General features: G+C 35.4%; 1 protein-coding gene across 1 annotated transcript in view; it reads left to right on the top strand.

Moving 5' to 3' along the window:
* LOC149411121 (cyclic nucleotide-gated channel alpha-3) overlaps positions 1–22,363 on the top strand; it is a 244,696-nt gene that overhangs the window by 198,431 nt on the left and 23,902 nt on the right. Inside the window, exons 6-7 of the mRNA XM_089647642.1 lie at positions 12,669–12,861; positions 20,517–20,617. Of these exons, the coding sequence (XP_089503768.1) occupies positions 12,669–12,861; positions 20,517–20,617 (294 nt within the window). The remainder of the gene's footprint in view (positions 1–12,668; positions 12,862–20,516; positions 20,618–22,363) is intronic.

Below are 22,363 nucleotides of genomic sequence, written 5' to 3'. Positions count from 1 at the left end.
AAAGGATTGATTTATTGATCGAAATCACCGATTGGAATGCAATGTTAAAATTGTCTGAACCAAACATTATTTATGCAGAATTAAAATCGATTTTTAAAAATATTTATGAAAAAAGTACCTTTACAAAATTAAAAACAAAAAAATTTCGAAATAACCAAAAAACTTGGATGAATGACAGTCTCGCTGAAAGTATTCTAATACGAGATGCCATGTGGAAAAAGTGGAAAAACACGCCTAATAATAAAAAATATGAAATCTCTTTCAAAAAATATAGAAATAAACTTAATAAACAAATATTAAACACAAAAAAGGCATACTATAATAACAAATTTAATCACTGTTTCAAGAACATTAAAAAAACATGGAATGAAATTAATACAATTTTGGGTAGGAAAAATAAATCTGGTTGCGATGAAGTCTTATCTAAATATTTCCTAAAGTCACAATCTTCTGATGCAGTGGCAGAAAATTTTGCTGACTTTTTTGATGAAGGAGTTAATAAGTTGTTACATGAATGTGATTTCCGAGCGTCTAATCACTTGCAAGAATCCCTACCGCATTCAATGTACTTACCTAGAGCTAATGCTAAGCAAATTGAATATATTATCGGAGGTATGAAAAATTCAAAGTCACCGGGCATAGATCTAATTCGTATGTTTGATTTAAAAAAACATGTCAAATTACTTAGCCCTGTTATTGCTCACTTTATCAACAGAATAATCGATACCAGCCTCATCCCCGATGAATTAAAAAATAGCATTGTAAGACCTATTTTCAAAAATGGAGATCACTCCGAAATTAACAATTACAGGCCAATTTCTATTCTCCCGGCACTAGAAAAAATTTTAGAAAAATATATTCGATAAATTTAGATAAATATTTGAATAATTTGAATATTATAGATGAATGCCAGTACGGGTTCCAGAAAAAAAAAAGTTGTGATAAATTGCTGGAAAAATTTTCTGATTTTATAAATTCTCAACTTAATTCTAAAAAACATGTACTGGTGCTTTTTATTGACTACTCAAAAGCTTTTGACACTCTCAGCCATATACAATTAATTAAGGTTCTTGAAAACATTGGAATCCGGGGTAAACTCCTCTCATTCTTTAAAAACTACTTAACTAATAGAAAAATGAACGTAAAGATTTTAAATGATATGAGTAAAGGAAGACATATTAAATCAGGAGTACCGCAAGGATCAATTTTAGGTCCAAAATTGTACATTATATATGTTATTGTTATGTCAAAACTCTTTAAAAAGGCCTTTAGATTCATTTTTGCTGACGATACTGCACTTGTAGTATCCAATGAAAATCCTATCATAGCTATTCAACAATTGCAAAGTGACTTTAACGAGCTACTTAAATGGGCTCATGATGTTGGTTTAATTATTAATGTTAAAAAAACAAAATGTATGTATGTAAAATCACCAAGCCTGGGAATATGGAATATACCCAAAATAATTGCTCATAATTCTGAATGTATACATAGAAAAATTGAAAATATTTGCCACTGTGAAACAATTGACTTTACTAACGAATATACTTATCTGGGACTAATAGTAGACAATAAATTTAAATGGGATAAACAAGTGGCTAAAATCTGTAACCAGCTCCGATCTTTTGCAAGTAATTTTTATAAACTGAAATTTGTTTTGCCTCATTGTACTCTTAAAATAATTTATTTTTCTATGGTCGAATCCATACTCAGATATGGCATACGAACTTGGGGGCACTCAAGCAATATTTATATTAAATATATACAAAACTTACAAATTGCTATAATAAAAAAAATTGTACCACCGAATATCTACAGACAAAGAAGTAATCTAAAACTACTGTATGGTTCTGAGGGCCTACTTCCAATAAAGGGTCTTCTTTGGTACATTATTATAATGGATAATGAGGGAGATAGCAAATATAAAAAGCAACCGGTGCATAATCACACAACAAGATTCACTGAAAATAAGGGCCTCATTATTCCAAGAGTAACAAATAAGTATGGAAGCCGAACGCTTAAATATTTAATACCAGAGATTTTCAATAAATTTAATAATTATTTTAAACCTCAGAATAATGAGAGACCCTGCCCCAAAAACACTAAGCGTTGGCTAATAAGCGATGAATCAATGTATCTCTGAACATTATTATTGATGTATTCCTGAACATCTCAACATACCTGCCTAAATAATTTGTATATAGGTAGGTACTTTGATATATATTATTTTGTGATATTGTTTATTGTATAATTTTGTGTCATACATGTATTAAAAATTAAAAATGTTTTATATATATTATTTGTAGAACCTACAGACAAGCCGTCATGTGTGACAGCTTTGTGGGACTGCATATACCTGTATCTTTAAAAATTTATAATAAATAAAAAAAAAAAAAAAAAAAAAGTATTTGTATGAACACGTGTTCCACCGTCATGTAATTTTTATTAAAACATTCGCTTTTCAATGATACTTTGTTAGGATCTCTTTCAATTCATTTGTTGTATGCCTGCAGTCCCATTTTTAACAGGAAAGCGAATAATTTGACCTGATCTTCAATAAATTAACTTTATTTCATCAGTTAGTTTTTTCCGTGTGGTACTGATGTGAAACATCTAAATTGAATTTTATTAAGTAAAAATATAGGTAAACAAGTTATATAATAAGCATATAGATCAATTTCCAATTTCAGTGAGAATAGAAGCAAACATACCGCACAGAGTTTTGGCGACCGGGCGGATATAGCCAAAGAATCACGAGGCTGGCCGAATGACGCGTCGTTTCGTGCAAAAGCGTTGTCCCGTCTTTCCACGCTTGCTACGCAAGAGTCCGTTTTTCCCCCCTAGACGCGCCAAAAGATATTTTTCATCAAAATATTTGTAATAAATGGGAGTAGTTAATATTACAGCGTAAATAAACTTTTTACTTCCCATCTTGCGCACCATGCGAAACTCTATTATTTATTGTCGGGAAGAAAGCGGAGGAACTTTTAACTAATCAGTCTCGTTAAAGGAATAAATTAGTTCGTGCGATATGATGATGAAAGATATTGAAAGACTTCAGTGCATTATATGGGCTGCATTTAAAACAGTTAAAAACAAATCAGACGAAGTTGGTACACTTTTTTCCTTAGTTCTTTCTGAACTTATAAAACATTTATTTTATTTTAGTTTATTGGGGAAACAAACAGTTTTACTATGTTACATAAATAATTACATTTTACATGTTTGCATTAACCAATGAAGTTTCCAGTTAAAATTCATTTTACATACAAAAAAACATTAATAAACAGAAAAAAATATAAACACCTCAATGAAAATAACTGAGATATCTTACACACAGCAGGGGGACAGGGTACGTAATTAACAAGTTGATTTAATTTTTCTCCAATATGCATTTAGTAAACTGAACTAAGGACAAATGGAAAATATCGGCGTCTAAAAATGTATTGATGTGATTTGTGCATATCCTTAGGAAAAATGAACGTAGTGTGTAGTTCATTTTTGAGAATGGGATGGGGAATAGTTTGTTTGACCGTGTTTCGAATAAAGCATAGCATAAAGCAGAAATAACTATTTTTACACTAGTTCCATACAGGAGGCACTGTTACACTGTTACACCAGGGCCTATGACATCTTTGGAGGTACTGTGTGGAAGGTCTTTTTGTAAGGAAAGCAAGGAGGGGAAGTTCTGGGAAGGAAAAAAGTGTGAGGGGTGCAGGAATCTAAGTTCAGATGTGACGGATGTATGAATCCATCCATCCCACTTCGGTGCAAGGCGATGGTTAAATAGAGTCCTGCTAGAATGGTCAACCTCAACCAGTTCCTCCCTATCCGGCTTGCAATGTGGACAGATATTTCCACTGCTAAGTACAAGACAAATATTAACCCCATCAACCCGGGCACCCCTGTTGAGTTAAAAATTTATAGCCATTTCATTCATTCACACATATTCATTGTGGCTATTCTTTTTTTATGCGTTTCGTCATTCGCATTCAATCTAGAAACAGAAAAGTACCACGTCTTTGTATGTCAATGATTTCGGCATTTAACGTAAACCTTAAATGCCGAAATCATTGACATAAATACAAAGACGTATCAATGATTCCGGCATTTAACGGAAACCTTTCAACCGTCAAAAAACAAAATGATACTGAATGGTCATTTGATGACTTTGTCAGACAGACAGAGCACAGCGACGCGTGGCGTGGTACATCTAGTTGTTTTATAAATTAGTAAACTTGTTTTTTTTAGTGTAAGGAGGATATATGATGCAAATGCGAATGGTAGCAGAAGTCGGGGACGCCCGAGGAAGACATGGCACGATCGAGTGAATCAGATACTCGAGTCGGGCCATGTCAAGAGTCAGAATAATAGAAGAGTATGTATGAGACGATGCATGAATGTGAATGAAGCAAGAAGTGTATGCCAAGACCGAGTTGTTTGGCGATCCGTCCTCTCTGCCTACCCCTGCGGGAAACGGCGTGATGGTTAGTTAGTTAGTTGTTTTTTTTAGAAAAACTTTCTAATTTTTCCAAGAAAAGACATCTTCTGAGCCATTTTTTATAATTATTCCCAAATACTTTATCTTACTAACCTTTTCCAAGTTTTCGTTTTCGCCGTTCTTTCTTGAATGCCACTGTTAAACTTGATAACGAAACAAATCAATCTGCAGTGTGGATACAATCCACGATAGATCTCTCGTGAGTTATACTATCAAAGTGCGCGCTCACAGTTGCTTTAGGGCATAGGGTAATGACGTTAACCTAAAGACTAAAGAACCCATTATAATTTTACTTTACTCATGTCTTTAAGTATCTTATTTTTTCCCGAGGGTCCGATAGCATCTTGCCAAGCCTCTGCCCACGATTTATAACCCTTCATTTCCGCCAGCAAGTGGCTTGTCATCATATTTCCCGATCCTTGTAATAATTTCGCGCCAAATCTATTTTTCATTAATAATAATGATTACGCGGCGATTTCAAATGATTAACTTTGGGGTTTTTAATTCGGAACGCGCTGTTTTCGGTATTTAAATTTGTCTCACCTGTCATAAGCAGAACCCGTTTCGTTTGACGCAGAATAGGGGGGTGTGGGATGGAAAAAGATAAAATGGGGAAGCAGGAAAGCAGTAGAGCGAGTTCACAGGACATGTAAAAATACAATGCTATCCAAAAGCACTAGGAAAATTAATTGGAATTAAATTTTCAAAGTAAAAAAATAATTAATGATAGTGTCTGCATTGTACAATTAATTTCGTTATTTTTGTCTATGTTAATGCATATTTTGTATGCTCCATGCAAAATGCGTATTATTAATTAAACCGCCTATTTTCAGTTATTAATGCATGAATAATCAAGCAAATAATGTTAAATATTCCAACGTAATGCATAACATTATTCAAGTTCAATGAATTTAAATTTTCAAAATTGGAAGCGATAAAGTAGGTACAAATAGTATTTTATGAACAAGCTTTTACCCGCGGCTTCGCTCGAGTGATATTTAGAGAGAAATTATGAAGTGTTTGTCAGCAAAGCGAAACAGACTGGAGAGTCATTTGAACCTTATAATTGGACCGAACAGGACAGAGAGATCGTAATAAAAAAATAAAACTTAGCTGTGTTTAACTATCCCGCAACCAAGTGGAGGAGTAGGTAGTACCCAAAATTACTATCCTCCTTATATTAGCTTAAATACTTGACATATTATTTTACGTATTTATGAGCAAATAAATAAGTTACTGTAATATCTCTGCCTTTACTTGCAGATTTAGTGTGTTGGGAACTCTTGATTAAGTAAAAGGTTCTTTACAATAATTGCGTTTTATTTACGTTACAATAACTAAGTCTGGATTTAGCTACACTGTTCATTACCCTAGGGTTGGTAATTCTCTGTTTCTAGAAGCTTGAAGTCTGACAAGGATACCCCACAGGCAATTGCTACACTCTAGCGACATCTGTCGGACTCTGGACTAAGCTTTCTGACTAGTGCCATCTATCGCTTGAATACCCAACTTATTACCATACATCACAGTTACCATTAATAATTGACTGAATAATTGGGATTTCTATAGTTTAAAAGCACATAAGATAGAAAAATGAATGGGGTCGTCGGAAGACCCACTTGCTTACAAACGTTTTGTTTGGCATTTTGACCTGTCAAGAGTTAATAACGCTACTTTGATGATGTTGAGTTAATAAGTTCTACTGCGATGCGGATTGAGAACGCTTCAGATCAAGTAAAGGGGACGACAACGATTAGAAAGCAGAGGCTGGTGAATAAGATGTAAATATCGGAGTCCTCGGACAATGTACATTTTGTGGCGATGACAGGATATTGGAGGATTTTGACGATTGGAGAACGTATGTTAGCCACCATGACATGAACTGTGGAGGCTTCAGATCGGACTTAGGGAGATGGCGACGATTGGAGAGCGGTGTTTGGTTACTGCAACGTAGGTTTGGAACGATCCGGTGGTAAACAATAAAATTTCAATGACACCGGAAATTTTAAGACGCTACGATATACAATGTTGAAAATATTTCCATGCGGCGCTAAAACGTGGAGATTTCGGGAATTAGACACATGCGAATATGCTACATAAAGCTGGCCATGGGAGAAGCATGGTTTCTTCAAGTACACAGTGGTTTCTTTAAGTAACCAAATTAAAAAAAGCATATCGTAGAAAACCAAAAGCAAAAGCAGTGCATTTAAATATAAAGCTTTTCGATATATCGAATGAAAAGGGTCGTGCAGTCGTTCCTCTTAAGTATATTCCAAAAAGAAAAATGATAGCTAAACTACAAGGGTTGCCATCTAGTTTGTTCATGGATAATTAATCGTTTGCCGTTTAACAAAAAGAATTTTCCCGATGAAATTGGATGTTTTTTCGGTAGAAAAAAAAACAGGAAAGTAGCCAGTATCAGTTGTTGTTTCTCAACAAATCACTATTCAGATTAATACGTCTTTCCAATTATCAAATAATATTAATTAATTTTTCCACAAAAAAATTTTCGAGGGAGTGAAATGTTTTTTCTTAATGAAAAGTGGAATCTTTCTGGCTAGCGTTGGTCTATGGTGACGTAATATCGTTCTTTCGTTTCAGTATTAATTAATTTAAACTACGAACAAATAATTTTCCCAAGAGAATAAAATGTTTTTGAAACGAAGCCTATATTACTTCCCAGTCCTTCAACTATCCTTAATCAAAAAATGACGTCGATCAATCGCTCCGTTCAGACGTGAAAGAAGGACACACCAACAAACAAACACACACTTTCTTAATACAATAACACAATACTTGATATAATACTTATGCACACATTTTAGCGGCCCGTTCATATACATATTATTTGAATGGCTATCCTTTTCATAAGCGGTGCCACAGTTTTTGTTCGATTAGTAATAATATGACAGGGCCTCGATTCTCGACGAAGTCTTTCCACTATAAAAACGAGTGGTTCTACCCACTCTTAGTTCGAGTGGAATGACTTTTATCGTTTTGCGTATGTAAGTATGTACTTTCGACGAGACTCAAGAATAAGAACGTCGTCCAATGTATGTACTTTCGGCAGCGATTGCGAGCGGCCTAGATTGGAGAATCGATACCCAGATCTTATATATTTGTTTAATGTCATTTGAGAGTGATTGAGTCGTATTTTTTCAAGTTTACTAAGGGTAAATTTCTTCTGTTGAAAGTTATTTAATCCTTTCAGCATTACATATCCTACAGTTATGATATTTTGTGATTTTCACGGAGCTGCGCTGGTTTTATATAAAACGGGGTTTTGTAAAAGAGAGATGGGCGTAAAAGTAGATGGTAAAATGTGGTGAAAGGGGAGGATTGAAAATCAGCTTTCATTTGAATGGAGCACTTTTATAAAAATCTAGTTACGAGTGAAATACCTAGCGTGGAACTCCACAAGTACCTGTATAACTGTGAAATTCAATTGTTCCACTGAATTAATACGGTAATCGAATTCATACTTTACTGAATTAAAATTTCAACAATGGGATTATATCGTTTGAAGGACGTGGTTGAAATTATTTTGTTGATTGGTCAACTAATTTCAATCGTTTTCACATGGCATATTTTATTTAACGGGAGCGAGTTACGGTTATAAATTTTTTTAAATTCGATGTTCAAAATTCAAAAATTCAAAAAACGTTCGAAAATTTTCAAAAAGTTCAAATATCTAAAAAGTTGAAAAATATTTAATGTTACTTACTACTTTTATCAATTAGTTTTGCCCGCAATTGTCAAAAACCTAGTAGGCAATACAAATGGACATTAAAATACACGGATTAAAATGAGAATTGCTAATTTATTAAGAACCGTAAAGAAAATAATTGGTAATCCAGTTGAAAACGGGATTGCACACCGTTTCCTGATAATTAAAAAAAAAATATTCCTAATATATCGGAACACATGTTCATGCACCTGCATTTGCAAAAAAAGAATATTATTTAATTATTTTTTGTTTTTTTTTTTTTAATCTTACTATTGTGACAGCTGTTTTGGCATTCAAAGCAATTATCAAACTCTCGAAAATGTACAGGGTTTTCCAATAAGAGGTGTTATTTTGAAAGCCCTCTATTTCGGTAGATGTTACTTTTGAAGCTGTCATTTTTTGACATTTGACAAGTAGAAACTACGCCATTAATAAACTTACTTTTTCGAAAATGAGGCTGAAGCAACAGTTACGGTGAATGGATTGCGCTATCGAGAGATGATTAATGATTTTTTATGGCTGGAATTGGATGGTATTGATCTGGACAACGTTTACTTTCAACAAGACGGCGCTATGTGCCACACAAGCAACGAAACCATTGATCTTTTACGATTGAATATCAAAATAACACATCTTATTAGAAAACCCTGTATATATCTCTAATACCAAAAAAGTCCAACGAAATAAGTTGACGTCCCTGGATTTTATCCAAATGTGTTTCAGCTATTGGAAGGTGTGTTTTGCGAGCGTTTATAGAAATTTGATTTTTTTTCCAGCTCACTGAATGCGAAACTACTGCAATGGTAATTGATTGCAAAATGAATGTTTTTAATACAAATTTAGGACGATAGGTAATTGAAATATTTTAATTGGGTGCGTTTTGGGGGATATTATTGAGGAACGTGATATTTTAAGTGCCTACTTTAATTTGTCTACCTTTGGAACGGTTAATTCGTGGCCGAATTCAATCGAAATTATTTGTTATACCTACTTACCTATAGATTTCTGTGTTTATTTGGAACCTGACTTTTCAAGGTTTAATCCTGCTCGGTTGGCTTAGGAGCGCGGTATTTAGACCTGCATTTGTCTTCCCAACCACCACCAATCCATCCTCAGGACAGCCAGTTGCGAGGCTTTGAACCACCTTCCTTTTATTTTCTCTTTATGCTTACAGCTCTTCTGAATTCAGCGACCACACGATACTTTCTTTGTTTTCTACTATTATATACTTCTCTTCTCCTTTTTTATTTTTTAGGTTGCTGACATATCTGTAATTTATGCTCTCTTCTTTCTTTTCTAGTCCCGTCAAATGATTGCAAATTCCATGTTTTGTAATAATGTCCTGTTTTTTTTCTATGCCTTATTAGTTATTTGTTTTTAGTTCAGAAGTATTATTTGATCATAACACCTACTGTAGTTACTTATCTGTAAGCGCTTGCATACCGCTTCCTAACACTGTATGCGGGGACATTGAAGGTCTAACTTCACTGTTATATATTGTAGAGACGTTTATTAAAAAAAAATAGATTCTTGCGAGAACTCCGAAGGGGTGACCATAAGTCACCTATACCGGGGTGGGACAGCGGTGGGTCACTTCAATGCTCGCAGGAACGGCTTTGAGGCAAAAGGCGCCTGGCACTAGTTAGAACGTCTACGGTGCTGTAACAGGTGTTAGGTATTATCAGCGTCTTGGCTCCATGGCGCATTGTCGGCGCCCGGAGCGGACTGCTCCAATTGCGTATGCACACGGCCGGCCTTGCCTGCTCGCTCTGTGTATTGTATAAGCTTTCATCTGTCTGGTACACTTTAGACCTTCCGTCCTGCCTCTGGAACTCGACGATTTTCTCCTTGGGGTCTTGGGTTGTCCCCCTTTCCCGCTTACTTTCTTTTCTCCTTGGGGTCTTGGGTTGTCCCCCTTTCTAGCTTACTGTCCTTTTTCCTTGGAGTCTTGGGTTGTCTCCCTTTTCCGCTTGCTATATTTTCTCCTTGGGGTCTTGGGTTGTCCCCCTTTCCCGCTTACTGTCTTTTCTCCTTGGGGTCTCGGGTTGTCCCCCTTTCCCGCTTACTGTCTTTTCTCCCTGGGGTCTTGAGTTGTCCCCCTTTCCCGCTTACTGTCTTTTCTCCTTGGGGTCTTGGGTTGTCCCCCTTTCCCGCTTACTGTCTTTTCTCCTTGGAGTCTTGTGTTGTCCCCCTTTATCGCTTACTGTCTTCAAGGCACCACCGAATATCCAGCTTAGGAACGCAGTAAAAAGGCCTAGTGACTTCGATCGGATTTTCCGCTCCGTGCTCCGGAGACATCCTAGCACTGAGGGATGTAGCTCCTCTAATCACTGTCCCCCCAGTCTCAGTCTATTAATGCACTTTTATTTTCTTTTTGCAAAATTTAGCTAATTTAGGAGACCGAGTGCCGGCCGAATGTATGCATAACAACTTTTTTTTGTAACCGGATCTACCTGCTCATCATATATAGGTATATATAAAATGTATGTCTTATCAACAACTATTATCCCCCTCACGTATATGTTTGCGCTTGTATACCGTCACCTAACCACGTATGCGGGGACATTGGAGGTCTAGAGTCCTTTTTATGAAATCGTAGAATCCTTTATATCAAAAAATTAGCTTCTTGCGAGAGCCCCAAAGGAGTGACAATAAGTCACCTATACCGGGACGGGAAAGCGGTGGGTACCCTCCAATGGTCTATTTTAAAATCCACTTCTTTTTTATTGAAAAAATTAGCATAAATTTATTAGATATATTAACTATTTACTCGGTCTACGTACAGAAACTCTCAATTACAACTATTAAAATTCTTAGATAGAAGACTTGTTTCCGACAGCTTGTATTTTTTAAATTTGTTAATGGAATTATAGATAGCCCTGATTTACCGAGCCTAATTACCTTCAACATACTAACAAGAACTGCTCGATCGAAAATTCTTTTTAACTCTTAAAATATGAATCTCAAAGCCAAATATAATATTGAAAATAATATTTGAAATAATCTACAATTTCATCGTTATATTTAGGTATTTTCATGGACAATATTGAAATGCGTTCAAAACTTCTAAAACCTAGCTTTATACACTGCACATTGCAGTGCACCTGAAGGTAGTCGTGATTTCACTGAACTGCTATTGTAGTTGGTCGTATCTTAAGGGTTAATTGCAACAATAATATCAGGACTGACTCATTTAAATACTCGTTTGTACTTAGATTGCATGCAGTTGGCAATACTTTCGCAGAAATTGTAGATGTGTCCAACTGCGCGGAATATAATTCCAAGAAGGCTATAATAATGGTACCTCAATAATAATAATAATTATCAAGGTTAGCATGATTATATAAAAAGAAAATAAGATTTAATTTAAAGATTCTGTACTAAAAGAAAATTTTACTTCATGATTACTGTTCCACAAAATGATTACATATATCACATGTTCGTAAAAGTCCGTATGGGCGTCCAATATAAATAAATAAATATTTGTTTTGTTTTTAATAACTTAATGAGTTAAACCAAAAATTGTAATGTTTAATTATTGAAGACAATAATTTAAATGAAAATTGGAAACAGAAAAATCAAAAAAGATACGGTCGCATCTAGGACTTGAACCTAAGACCTTCGCCTTGCCGGGGCGCCGCTTTACCAACTGAGCTAATGGAACCCTATTTCTTTCGATCATATTTACCTGCACATTGGTTCTTATCTAAACGAGTGATTTACCGATCTGAAGTAGACAAACAATAAAGTTTTTTTACTGGCAAAAAGGTACTTTTTTTAACATTCTAATGTAAATCTCTCATTCATAGAGAATCATAGAGAATATCAACTTCGGTTATTCTTGATGTGCATCATTCGTCGTTGAAATTATTCACGTTAAATTAACTGAAATTTGCTTTGAATTTAAGTGTGCTTTTCAAAATATTATTATTTAAATATTTCGTGAGAATAATAATTCAGACAAAGATAAAGTAGGTACACTGTACCTGTAATATAGTATTTTAAATTATTTTTTAATGATAAACTAATGTTTATAAGACAAGGTTTTATGCATAGCACAAAGGATAACAAATTATTATTAAGGTTCGGGTTCAATTCTTGTCGGTGGCATTTATTTTTACTCGGGAGATATTTTCAATTTGTATTGATATTTCAGCCAACTAATTATTGCTAAATAATAAAAAAAAAAATATTTTTTCTAATTCTGATTTTAATTTTGTTGTAAAATTTGGCGTAGTAAAATAGCTCAAGCATAATTGTCTATTCCATAGCTGGATACAACAGAAGAAAATGTTAAAAAAGTTATTATTTTCCCTTCAACTACCCGCTGCCTTGGATCAAACTCATTGCTTTATTATATAGTTTACTCCATCCTTACTTTCCTTAAATGATTGTCTCATCTTTTCAACGGTTTTAATGTTGATGTTTCCTTCTTTACAGCAAAATTGGACGGCGTAAAGACATACATGCGTATGCGGCGGGTGCCATCACAGCTGCAGGTGAAGGTGATCAAGTGGTTCGACTACCTCTGGCTGACGCAGAAGTGCTCCGACGAGGAGCGCGCTGTCAGCTGCCTGCCCGACAAGCTCAAGGCGGAGATCGCCATCAACGTTCATCTGGACACACTCAAGAGGTAAGACAGCCACCAAATTGTGAAGTCCAAATATCCAAATTGTACAAATGTGAAGCCAAGAGACACAACGCCTGCCCGGTAAGCTCAAGGCGGAGATTGCCATCAACCAGAGGCGGTTCCTTGGTACGTGCATTTGTGCATTGCACTGCTTGTCTTCAATCTCCACATAACAAATTACAACGACATCTGTGCCCCAGTGATCGATGTAAGAAATTCGTAATTCCCGTCAGGTCATTATTTGAGCTATCTTCTAGTAAAAAAATTCCGCACAAGAGCAAGCGGTCGTGCATACCCAGATATGCACAGAACCAACTTTTACCATACTACTAAAACAGCATCGGGCGGTATCGAGACAGCCCGAAGTAGCCGAAACGGTGACACGAGCGAGACAGATTACACTCTTAACGTCAAATTACGTGTTAGAGCAGTGCAGATACATAACCCGTCCGTGCATTATCGAAGTGCTTTGACGGCGAGTGAATTTTGCATCACTTTGATCATGCGTAATCCAATGCGTTTGGAATGGATTCGCTTAGAAATACTAATGTTCAATGTTAACGCAACAACATTAACACATTGGAACTCGTTCGCGGTGAAATCAAACGGTTTCGCTATATTTTCAACGATGAATTGAGTGTCCTTTATTTTCAAGATAATTTTGTATTATTTAATCAGTTATTTTACAAATATAACTTAGAAAATAGAATGAATTGCAGTAGGTGTTCCCATTCATTAATTTGCTCCACCTAAATTACAGACTAGGTACATTTTAAAAGTGAAATGCACTGCTGGTAATTACAGTCACGGGCCGCGTCTGCCATCAACGTTCATCTGGTCACGCACTCAAGAGGTAAGACAGCTACCAAGTCTGTTATGTTAAGCTAAGAGACACAACGCCTGCACGGTAAGCTCAAGGCAGAGATCACCATTAAAGTTCACCTGGACACACTCAAGAGGTAAGACAGCCACCAAATTGTGAAGTCCAAATATCCAAATTGTACAAATGTGAAGCCAAGAGATACAACGCGTTCCCGGTAAGCTCAAGACGAATATTGCCATCAAAGTTCATCTGTACACACACTCAAGAGGTAAGACAGCTACCAAGTCTGTTATGTGAAGCCAAGAGACACAACGCCTGCCCGGTAAGCTCAAGGCGGATATTGCCATCAACGTTCATCTGGACACACTCAGGAGGTAAGACAGCTACCAAGTCTGTTATGTGAAGCCAAGAGACACAACGCCTGCCCGGTAAGCTCAAGGCGAATATTGCCATCAACGTTCATCTGGACACTCTCAAGAGGTAAGACAGCTACCAAGTCTGTTATGTGAAGTCAAGAGACACAACGCCTGCCCGGTAAGCTCAAGGTGGATATTGCCATCAACGTTCATCTGGACACACTCAAGAGGTAAGACAGCTACCAAGTCTGTTATGTGAAGCCAAGAGACACAACGCCTGCCCGGTAAGCTCAAGGCGGATATTGCCATCAACGTTCATCTGGACACTCTCAAGAGGTAAGACAGCTACCAAGTCTGTTATGTGAAGTCAAGAGACACAACGCCTGCCCGGTAAGCTCAAGGCGGATATTGCCATCAACGTTCATCTGGACACACTCAAGAGGTAAGACAGCTACCAAGTCTGTTATGTGAAGCCAAGAGACACAACGCCTGCCCGGTAAGCTCAAGGCGGATATTGCCATCAACGTTCATCTGGACACTCTCAAGAGGTAAGACAGCTACCAAGTCTGTTATGTGAAGCCAAGAGACACAACGCCTGCCCGTTAAGCTCAAGGCGGAGAACACCATTAAAGTTCACCTGGACACACTCAAGAGGTAAGACAGCTACCAAGTCTGTTATGTGAAGCCAAGAGACACAACGCCTGCCCGTTAAGCTCAAGGCGGAGAACACCATTAAAGTTCACCTGGACACACTCAAGAGGTAAGACAGTCACCAAGTTTGTTATGACCAACCAAGTTTTTATAGAAAGCCGAGAACACATTGCCTGCGCAAAAAACTCAAGGCGGAGTTCACCATAAACGTCCATCTGAACACCCTCAAGAGGTAAAACACTCACCAAATATTCCTCAAATGTGTTAGGAAACCAAGTTAGACGGCGTTGGAGTTAAAACATATTATCGTGACACAATGCCTGCCCGAAAAGCTCAAGGTGGAGATCACCATCAACTTCCACCTGAACACAAGAGGTAAAACACCTACACGACACCAAGTTAGGCAGTTTTGACGTGTTTAGGAACAAGTTTTGAGTAGCATTGCAAAAGTTTTGCAGTGGATTCAAATTGTTTGACTCTAATTACTACTGGATGCTTCGGGATGATGTCTTGACTGCGAACTTACAACAGGATAAATTCGATTCACATTCACTAGTAGGTATTGTGCGGATATGTAATAATATGATACATTTGTTTGTTTCGGTATACAATCCCGTTTAATTTTAAAATATCATTCCGATGAATATGATAAACTGGCCGATCGATTCTCAGGGGTCAGTAAAATGGCTAGTTCATTTTCCTATCTATTGTAATAATTACTCTTCTCCACCAGACAACCTATATCTATATATAATAAAATAAGGCCTTGCCGTTGAAACTATATTTCAAACAAAATACATACTGTAGCAGCTATCGTACCATTCATTACTTTTCTTTAGATATAAACGTGATTTGTAGCTATCTAGCTACAAAGTAACAATGAAGTATTTTTATGGAGTATTTTTCTTTATCAAATACTTAATAACGATATTCTCAAAGAGTGTAAAATTGTTGAATTCCATGAAGTGCATTTCAGCGTCATTCTCAATTACAAGGCCAGCGAATGATATCGTTTCAGCAAGGTTTTTCAAAGGCAGTGGGAGAAGGGGAGGTATTGTAAATAAACCAAACGCTTGCTATTCAATATGAAAAGTGCTTTTCAAACGCAAACTTTCCTGTGAATATTTTAGCAGGTACGCAAGCCAGAGAATTTTGATTTTAATACAGGTGGGTAGATATAAAATTAATTGTTGATTTTTACAAACTTTCCGCTAGAGCTCACCATTACAGGGATTATACTTAAATAAACAGATTTTCGTAATGGCTATTTGGTGACCAGATCTGATTATTTTTTATAGATTTCCGTTTTTTCTAGAAACAATTAAAATTAGTTTTCATATTTTCTTTCTCACCCATATTATCCCAAGCATATCTAGACTTGTACGATTTTGATGAAAATTTGGTCTTAGCACCTTATAATGTATGTCATAAAAAATCAATTTAAAAAAAAAATTATTTCATTTATTTGCTGAGTTTTGAAACCGATCGATTAATCGATCAGTAGGAATATACCTACGTGGGTAGTATTCATAAGAATGTTACTTATTGTGAAATAAAAAAAGTGTGTATATACCATACTTTATTATTTTTTATAAAAATTATATATTTTAAAACTGTTTGGAATTAATTAAGACATTGTGTATATCTATGAAATGTATTTTGAATGGAAAACGACAGAACATTTCTGATGTAAAGCGACATTGCACGTTGAACATTTCATTTTTTTTATGACATAATCCACATCGTGTAGATTTAATTTGGTTGACAGTGTGATGGGCCTTTTCATCTAGCCTTATAGAGTCTGGAACCCGTTTTATAACAGCCAGTAATGACCTAGGCACCAAAAGTTTCCCAACGGAGGTGTTAGAGGCTTCTTTCATTAGAAAATATGTCGTAACTATATACCTGGTAAATGATAATAGATCATGACAACTGTTGCCCTTTTTCGATGCTGGGGATATTTTATATAATTGAAAGGCATTGTTCACACACACATTGAGAGGGAACATAAGTAGTTGCCAATACCATCTCTTCAGCCTAATGGAAATTCGGTAGCACCCCACATTTTGATCTAGGCGATCTACGCCGCCCATATATTTATTATAATTTATAAAACACCTGGGTTGATCAACATCCTTTTTTTGTTTGTCACAAAAACGCTTGACCTTTCCTACAGGTTCTACACCACACTGCGTAGACGCAACCGTCACAGTAACTCTAAAATTGTGTTTCCCTTTCTGAATGGCATTTTTTTCAGTTTCTGAACGCAACAGCTCAAATACCTCTTCATCAGAAAACAACTCGAAAAATTGTGTTGGTGTTTCAACACCTTCAAGGAAACTGGGTATTGTGGTCACTTGTTCAGGCTTGTCTGGAATATCTATAGCCCTCCAACGTCTAGATACTGGAACACGTTTTTTTTTCTGCGGAGGTGGTTTTGCTGATGATGTACTAGGCGTAGGTTGGAGAGTGTGATCGTCCAAGAAACTGTCTTCCACGTCAATACAAGTTTCTGTAGCAACAGTGGCCCTACGTTCAGCTTCTGCTAATAGTTGTTGCCTCGACAAATTATTTATATGGGTAGATTCCTCGTCACCACCATCTTCGTCACTTTTAACATAATTATCTGGTGGAGTAATATAAATATCAGCCGATAAAATATTCGTGTCATCTTCCAGATGTGAAATACTTTCATTTACTGACAAACTGTAACAAAAACAACAAAAATATCTAAATAAAACCTTCATATGAATGCATAACATCACACTGGTATATCATCCTACTGATCGAAAAATCGATCACTTTATAAAATACCAATTTTTCTACCCACAATCAATTTTATAATAATTTCAATATATTACAATATTGTGAAAAACATTATTCTAAGTATAAAACCACAAACATAAATAGAATTATATTATAATATACCAAAACTACTTACGTTTTACGACAAGACATATTTTTTAAGAAAAATTGCCTTACAAACAGTTTAAATTGGAATAATAAACGCGGGAATTGTGAAACGTCAAAAATACTGCTTGACAACTAATAGTTTCAGGTGTACCAATATAAAAAAATTAACAACGAATGGGTTCTCAATTTCACATAAAAAAATAAAGTATCAACCGATCAAATAATCGATCACTAGGAAGATATGGGTTAATATAGAAACGTTTAAGTACTGAACAAGTAAAAGGATAGGGAAAGGATAGGAAAAGGAAGATAGGGAAAGGCTAAGAAGAAAACAAAAGTTAGGAATATGGCCTCCTAACATTTCCTCCTCGCCTTCCCCTATCACCTATTCAATCCTAAAACTTCCAATATTAAAGAAAATGAAAAAATGAGCATTAATATTAAAGCTTTCAAGAAACAACGAAAATCGTTAAAAAATACAGTAAATAAAAGTGTTACAGTAGCACACTTAGGACGAAGCTCAATGCTAAATCACTATTTTGATTAATCTTTATAACGAATTTGTGTACATTATGAATACCAAAAAATATGCATTAGATAAATTGAAGATTTTCCTATCGTTTCGCTTGAGTAGAATAGAAATAAAATAGTAAATTACTCAATAAAAAATATAAATGTAAACTACAAATAAAAATATTTTTTCAACAGAAATATATGAACGCGTAAAGCAAACCACTTTTAAAAAATACAGTATTATAGCTAAGATTATCTGTGACAGTTTCAATTAATTAACTTTTTTGCTTTCTTATAAAATTATTTACAAAATAAATAAAAACCAGTTTCGTGCTTGAAATCGAACGTTTCTAGACTCCGTTTGTCAAGCGACTTTAATGCCTATTATCTTCAATATAAAGTAAACCAAGAATATACACATTTTTGGCTTGTAACTTTCTCTTGAATGTGGTCCTGCCGGATATATTATGTAAGTTTCTGAGTGCAAATCTCGGTCGCATTTGATATTGTTTTAATAATTAATATCACAATGAAACACAAAGCCTTAATATAAAGAAATAACGTTGTTTAAGCAGCTTCCATTATTTCTTCGAGTCATTTAAGTTGAAAACACAGAGTGCGCCTCCTTTCAATGAACTTCTACAATTATAATTTCAGCAAATGTGTGTAATTTACTAAGAACATAATAAATTGAGTTATGAATCCCCCATAAGGCACATTTAAACTATTAATTCTAGGAAAGCAGCCCGATGAAACAATATGAGCTTTATTCAGAATGGCTTTTGCTATATTATGCTCAGATGTTGCGTATTATTTCGACTGCTGCGACATACTTTTGGTCACAATCTAACGAGTTTTCGGCGAAGGAAATACAAAAGTAATTTTTATTCAGTAGAACTAAATGGATTGTACATACATAGCATAAAATATTTTAAAGTAGCAATCACTGTGAACACGAAATAATAATAATATATAGCTAATATATGTACTCATTTCCTAAATCTGTGTATTTTCTTATTTTTTCAGAAACAGATTTTTGAATAATTATTTACTATTCAAAATAATTTTCAAAAATCAGTTTCTGAAAAAATAAGAAAATATGCAGATTTAGGAAATGAGATTAATGAAAGAAGGGTAAATGCAGGTAACTCCATTAATGGAGGACTGAACGCAGTTGGCGCTAACAAAAAATTGTCCAAAGAAACGAAGTTAGCAGTCCAAAACGGAGTGCTGGTACCTACCCTGATGTATGGAAGTAAGTCATGGAACTGGCAAAGAAAGGATGAAAGCAGATTGAATGCTGTTGGAATGAGATCCCTGAGGCGTATGTGTGGTAAAACCATGTATGATCGTGTGAGGAATGTGGAGATCCGCAAAGAGTGCAAGGCTGATGTAAGCGTAACGAATAAGATCAAGAAAGGGACGCTTAGATGGTTTGGGCATGTATAGCGAATGAGCGAAGAAAGAAGTGTAAGGAGAATATACGATGCAAATGTGAATGGTAGCAGAAGTCGGGGACGCCCGAGGAAGACATGGCACGACCAAGTGAATTAGATACTTGAGTCGGGCCATGTCAAGAGTCAGAACAATAGAAGAGTATGTGTGAGACGATGTATGAATGTGAATGAGACAAGAAGTGTGTGCCAAGACCGAGTTGTTTGGCGGTCCGTCCTCTCTGCCTACCCCTGCGGGGAAACGGCGTGATGTTTAGTTAGTTAGTTAGATAAAATTTGGCATTCTCAAACTATAAAAATATTACCATTTGGTATTTCGGCTATACTACTGCTTACATTATACCTAGCTCTCTCATTCAAAATTTAGGCTTATTAGATCTGTCAATGAATTTATATATATAAATGCGAAAATCAGTCATTTTAAATACATGTAGGATTACGAAAGATTTTTTAAATATTTTTATTTAGCTATCAGTAGGAGGTCCAATTAGAAGTTCTACCGAGCCGAACCCTCTGGTATGAAAATATCTGGATTCGGTGAATTATTTTCCCATTTGATCTCTGGTGATTTGACGTGTTGTTTTTGTATCATTTTGTATTTATTACGCTTGCATAATGTAGATTGACTAGATGATCATTTGTAGAAAAGTGTGTGGAAGGGTTTAGTTTTTCCTTTGGGGAAGATTTAATCCGGACATAAAGTCGGAAAAATAATAATTCATTAAATTATGTAACATTATTTTTTGTGAATGAAATTTTTTAAAAATCTTTCCATGAAATTCCTACGATTTAAGGTAGAAAAAGAAAGTTGAATTGTTTGTTTATAAAAATACACAAGAGTCCCAATTAACTGAGCCAGTGAATCTACGGCATTCCCATTTGGGTAATGTTATGAGGTCAGAGAATTTGAGGAACAACAGAACTGATTAAATTTTTTTTTCATTTCAGAGTCGAAATCTTCCAAAATACGGAGGCAGGGTTCCTGTGCGAACTGGTTCTCAAACTGCGGCCCGTTCTGTTCTCGCCGGGGGACTACATCTGCAGAAAAGGTTTGAAATCCCTGATACTCAAACTTACCCTCGTTCTAGATTACATAAAAACTAAAAACTATTCATTTTTTTATGACAGCATCTGATGTACCAGTAAAATTAGGTAGTGAAACCTTATCCTTTCTATGAGAGCGTGGATTAAGACGAATTGCCTAGACACTTTGACTAGTCTGATTTTCAAATGTGTGACAAGTTCTCTTGACACGTTTTTGATAGCTCCTATATTGTACTCGCGCGAATATGTGCTTTATACTTGTGCCATATACAAAAGGACCGAATATTAGAGCATGGTAAAATAAAAAATAAAAATTAAACTAAAACTTCGGTTGTCACTTTTTTAAAAAAAAAAACTTATTTTTTATATAAATAAAAATGTAAATGTTGGTTTGATCAAAATATTAAAACTCCAAAAGTTCTTCGCCGATTGCTTTGAAATTTTGACAAAACGTTGAATTCGAAATCGCGTGTGTTTTTATATAAATAATAATAATATAATAATAATAATAATTGGATGACTTGTATAGCACCGTTTTTGTGCAAAATCACCTCAAGGGCGCTGTACAAACTTATAATACATCTCTACAGTGATCTATGTTATTACTTAACTATTTATGGAGATAATATACAGTTCAATACTTTCCTGGTAGGTCACTTGAGATTAACACTTAATTAACATTATATAATTGTTGATAATAAATTGAATATAACTGGACTTTTTCTTAGGAATGGTATATTTAATTTAAGGGTACGACAGCTTAAAAAGGTAAGTTTTTAGTTTAGACCTGAATTCTGCTGGACTTGTTATGGATCTTAGTTCCGGAGGAAGTTTATTCCAAGCCTTCGGCCCAGATATTCCGAAAGCGCGATCACCAAACTTAGTATTTAGCTTGCGCATAGGTTCTATCAGTCTGCCTACAGCTGATGATGTTGCTGATCTAAGAGTTGAATGCCTCAGACCAGTGTTTTCCGGGACGCATAGTTCAGAGATGTAGGGTGGGGCCATTTCATTGATGGATTTAAACACCATCCAGCACAGTTTGTACTGGATTCTTTCAGGGCACTTGAGCCAGTGAAGGTTACGAAGGTGTTCTGAAATGTGCGAATATTTTGAAACCCCGGTTATGAGCCGTGCTGCTGCATTAAACACCGATTGAAGTTTGTCAATTTGATATTTTGGAAGCCTGGCATAAATGCCGTTGCAGTAATCGAGACGTGAGACTACGTAAGAGTTGATAAGTAGTTTTGTTGCTTCTGTACCTATATTATATAGATGTCACCTGACCTGTGACACGTAAAAACCATGCATTGGACGTAATAGAAAAATGCGCTATTGTTTCTCCATCTGCACAGACAGACTAAGCCACAGAAAGGCGTGGCGGGGTACAGCTAGTATTCAATAATATTATTAATCATTTGAAAAATACACGGTTTATTTATAAACAAGTTCTGCTATATAACCATTATTACGCGTGACAGCTGTTTCGCCTAGTGAAGGCATTATAAAACAAGACTGTTTTTTTTTGTAATCCCTTCAGAAGATGAAACAGCTGTCACGCGTAATAATAATTACACTTGCTTATAAGTAAACTGTATTTTGTAAATTGAATAATATATATAATATTCGTGTAAAAATAAATTAAAATGGAGTTCTATAAATTAAACTTGATAACTTAAAATCTTGTGTTCGCAGTTTGACTTATCCATTATTTTTACTATTTAATAAGTCTTTGTCGTCAGGGTGTTTTC

Source organism: Hesperophylax consimilis, chromosome 26, assembly GCF_061612785.1.
Source record: "Hesperophylax consimilis isolate HC1 chromosome 26, BYU_Hcon_1.0, whole genome shotgun sequence".
NCBI lineage: Eukaryota > Metazoa > Arthropoda > Insecta > Trichoptera > Limnephilidae > Hesperophylax > Hesperophylax consimilis.
This window is presented reverse-complemented; position numbering and strand designations above follow the sequence as displayed.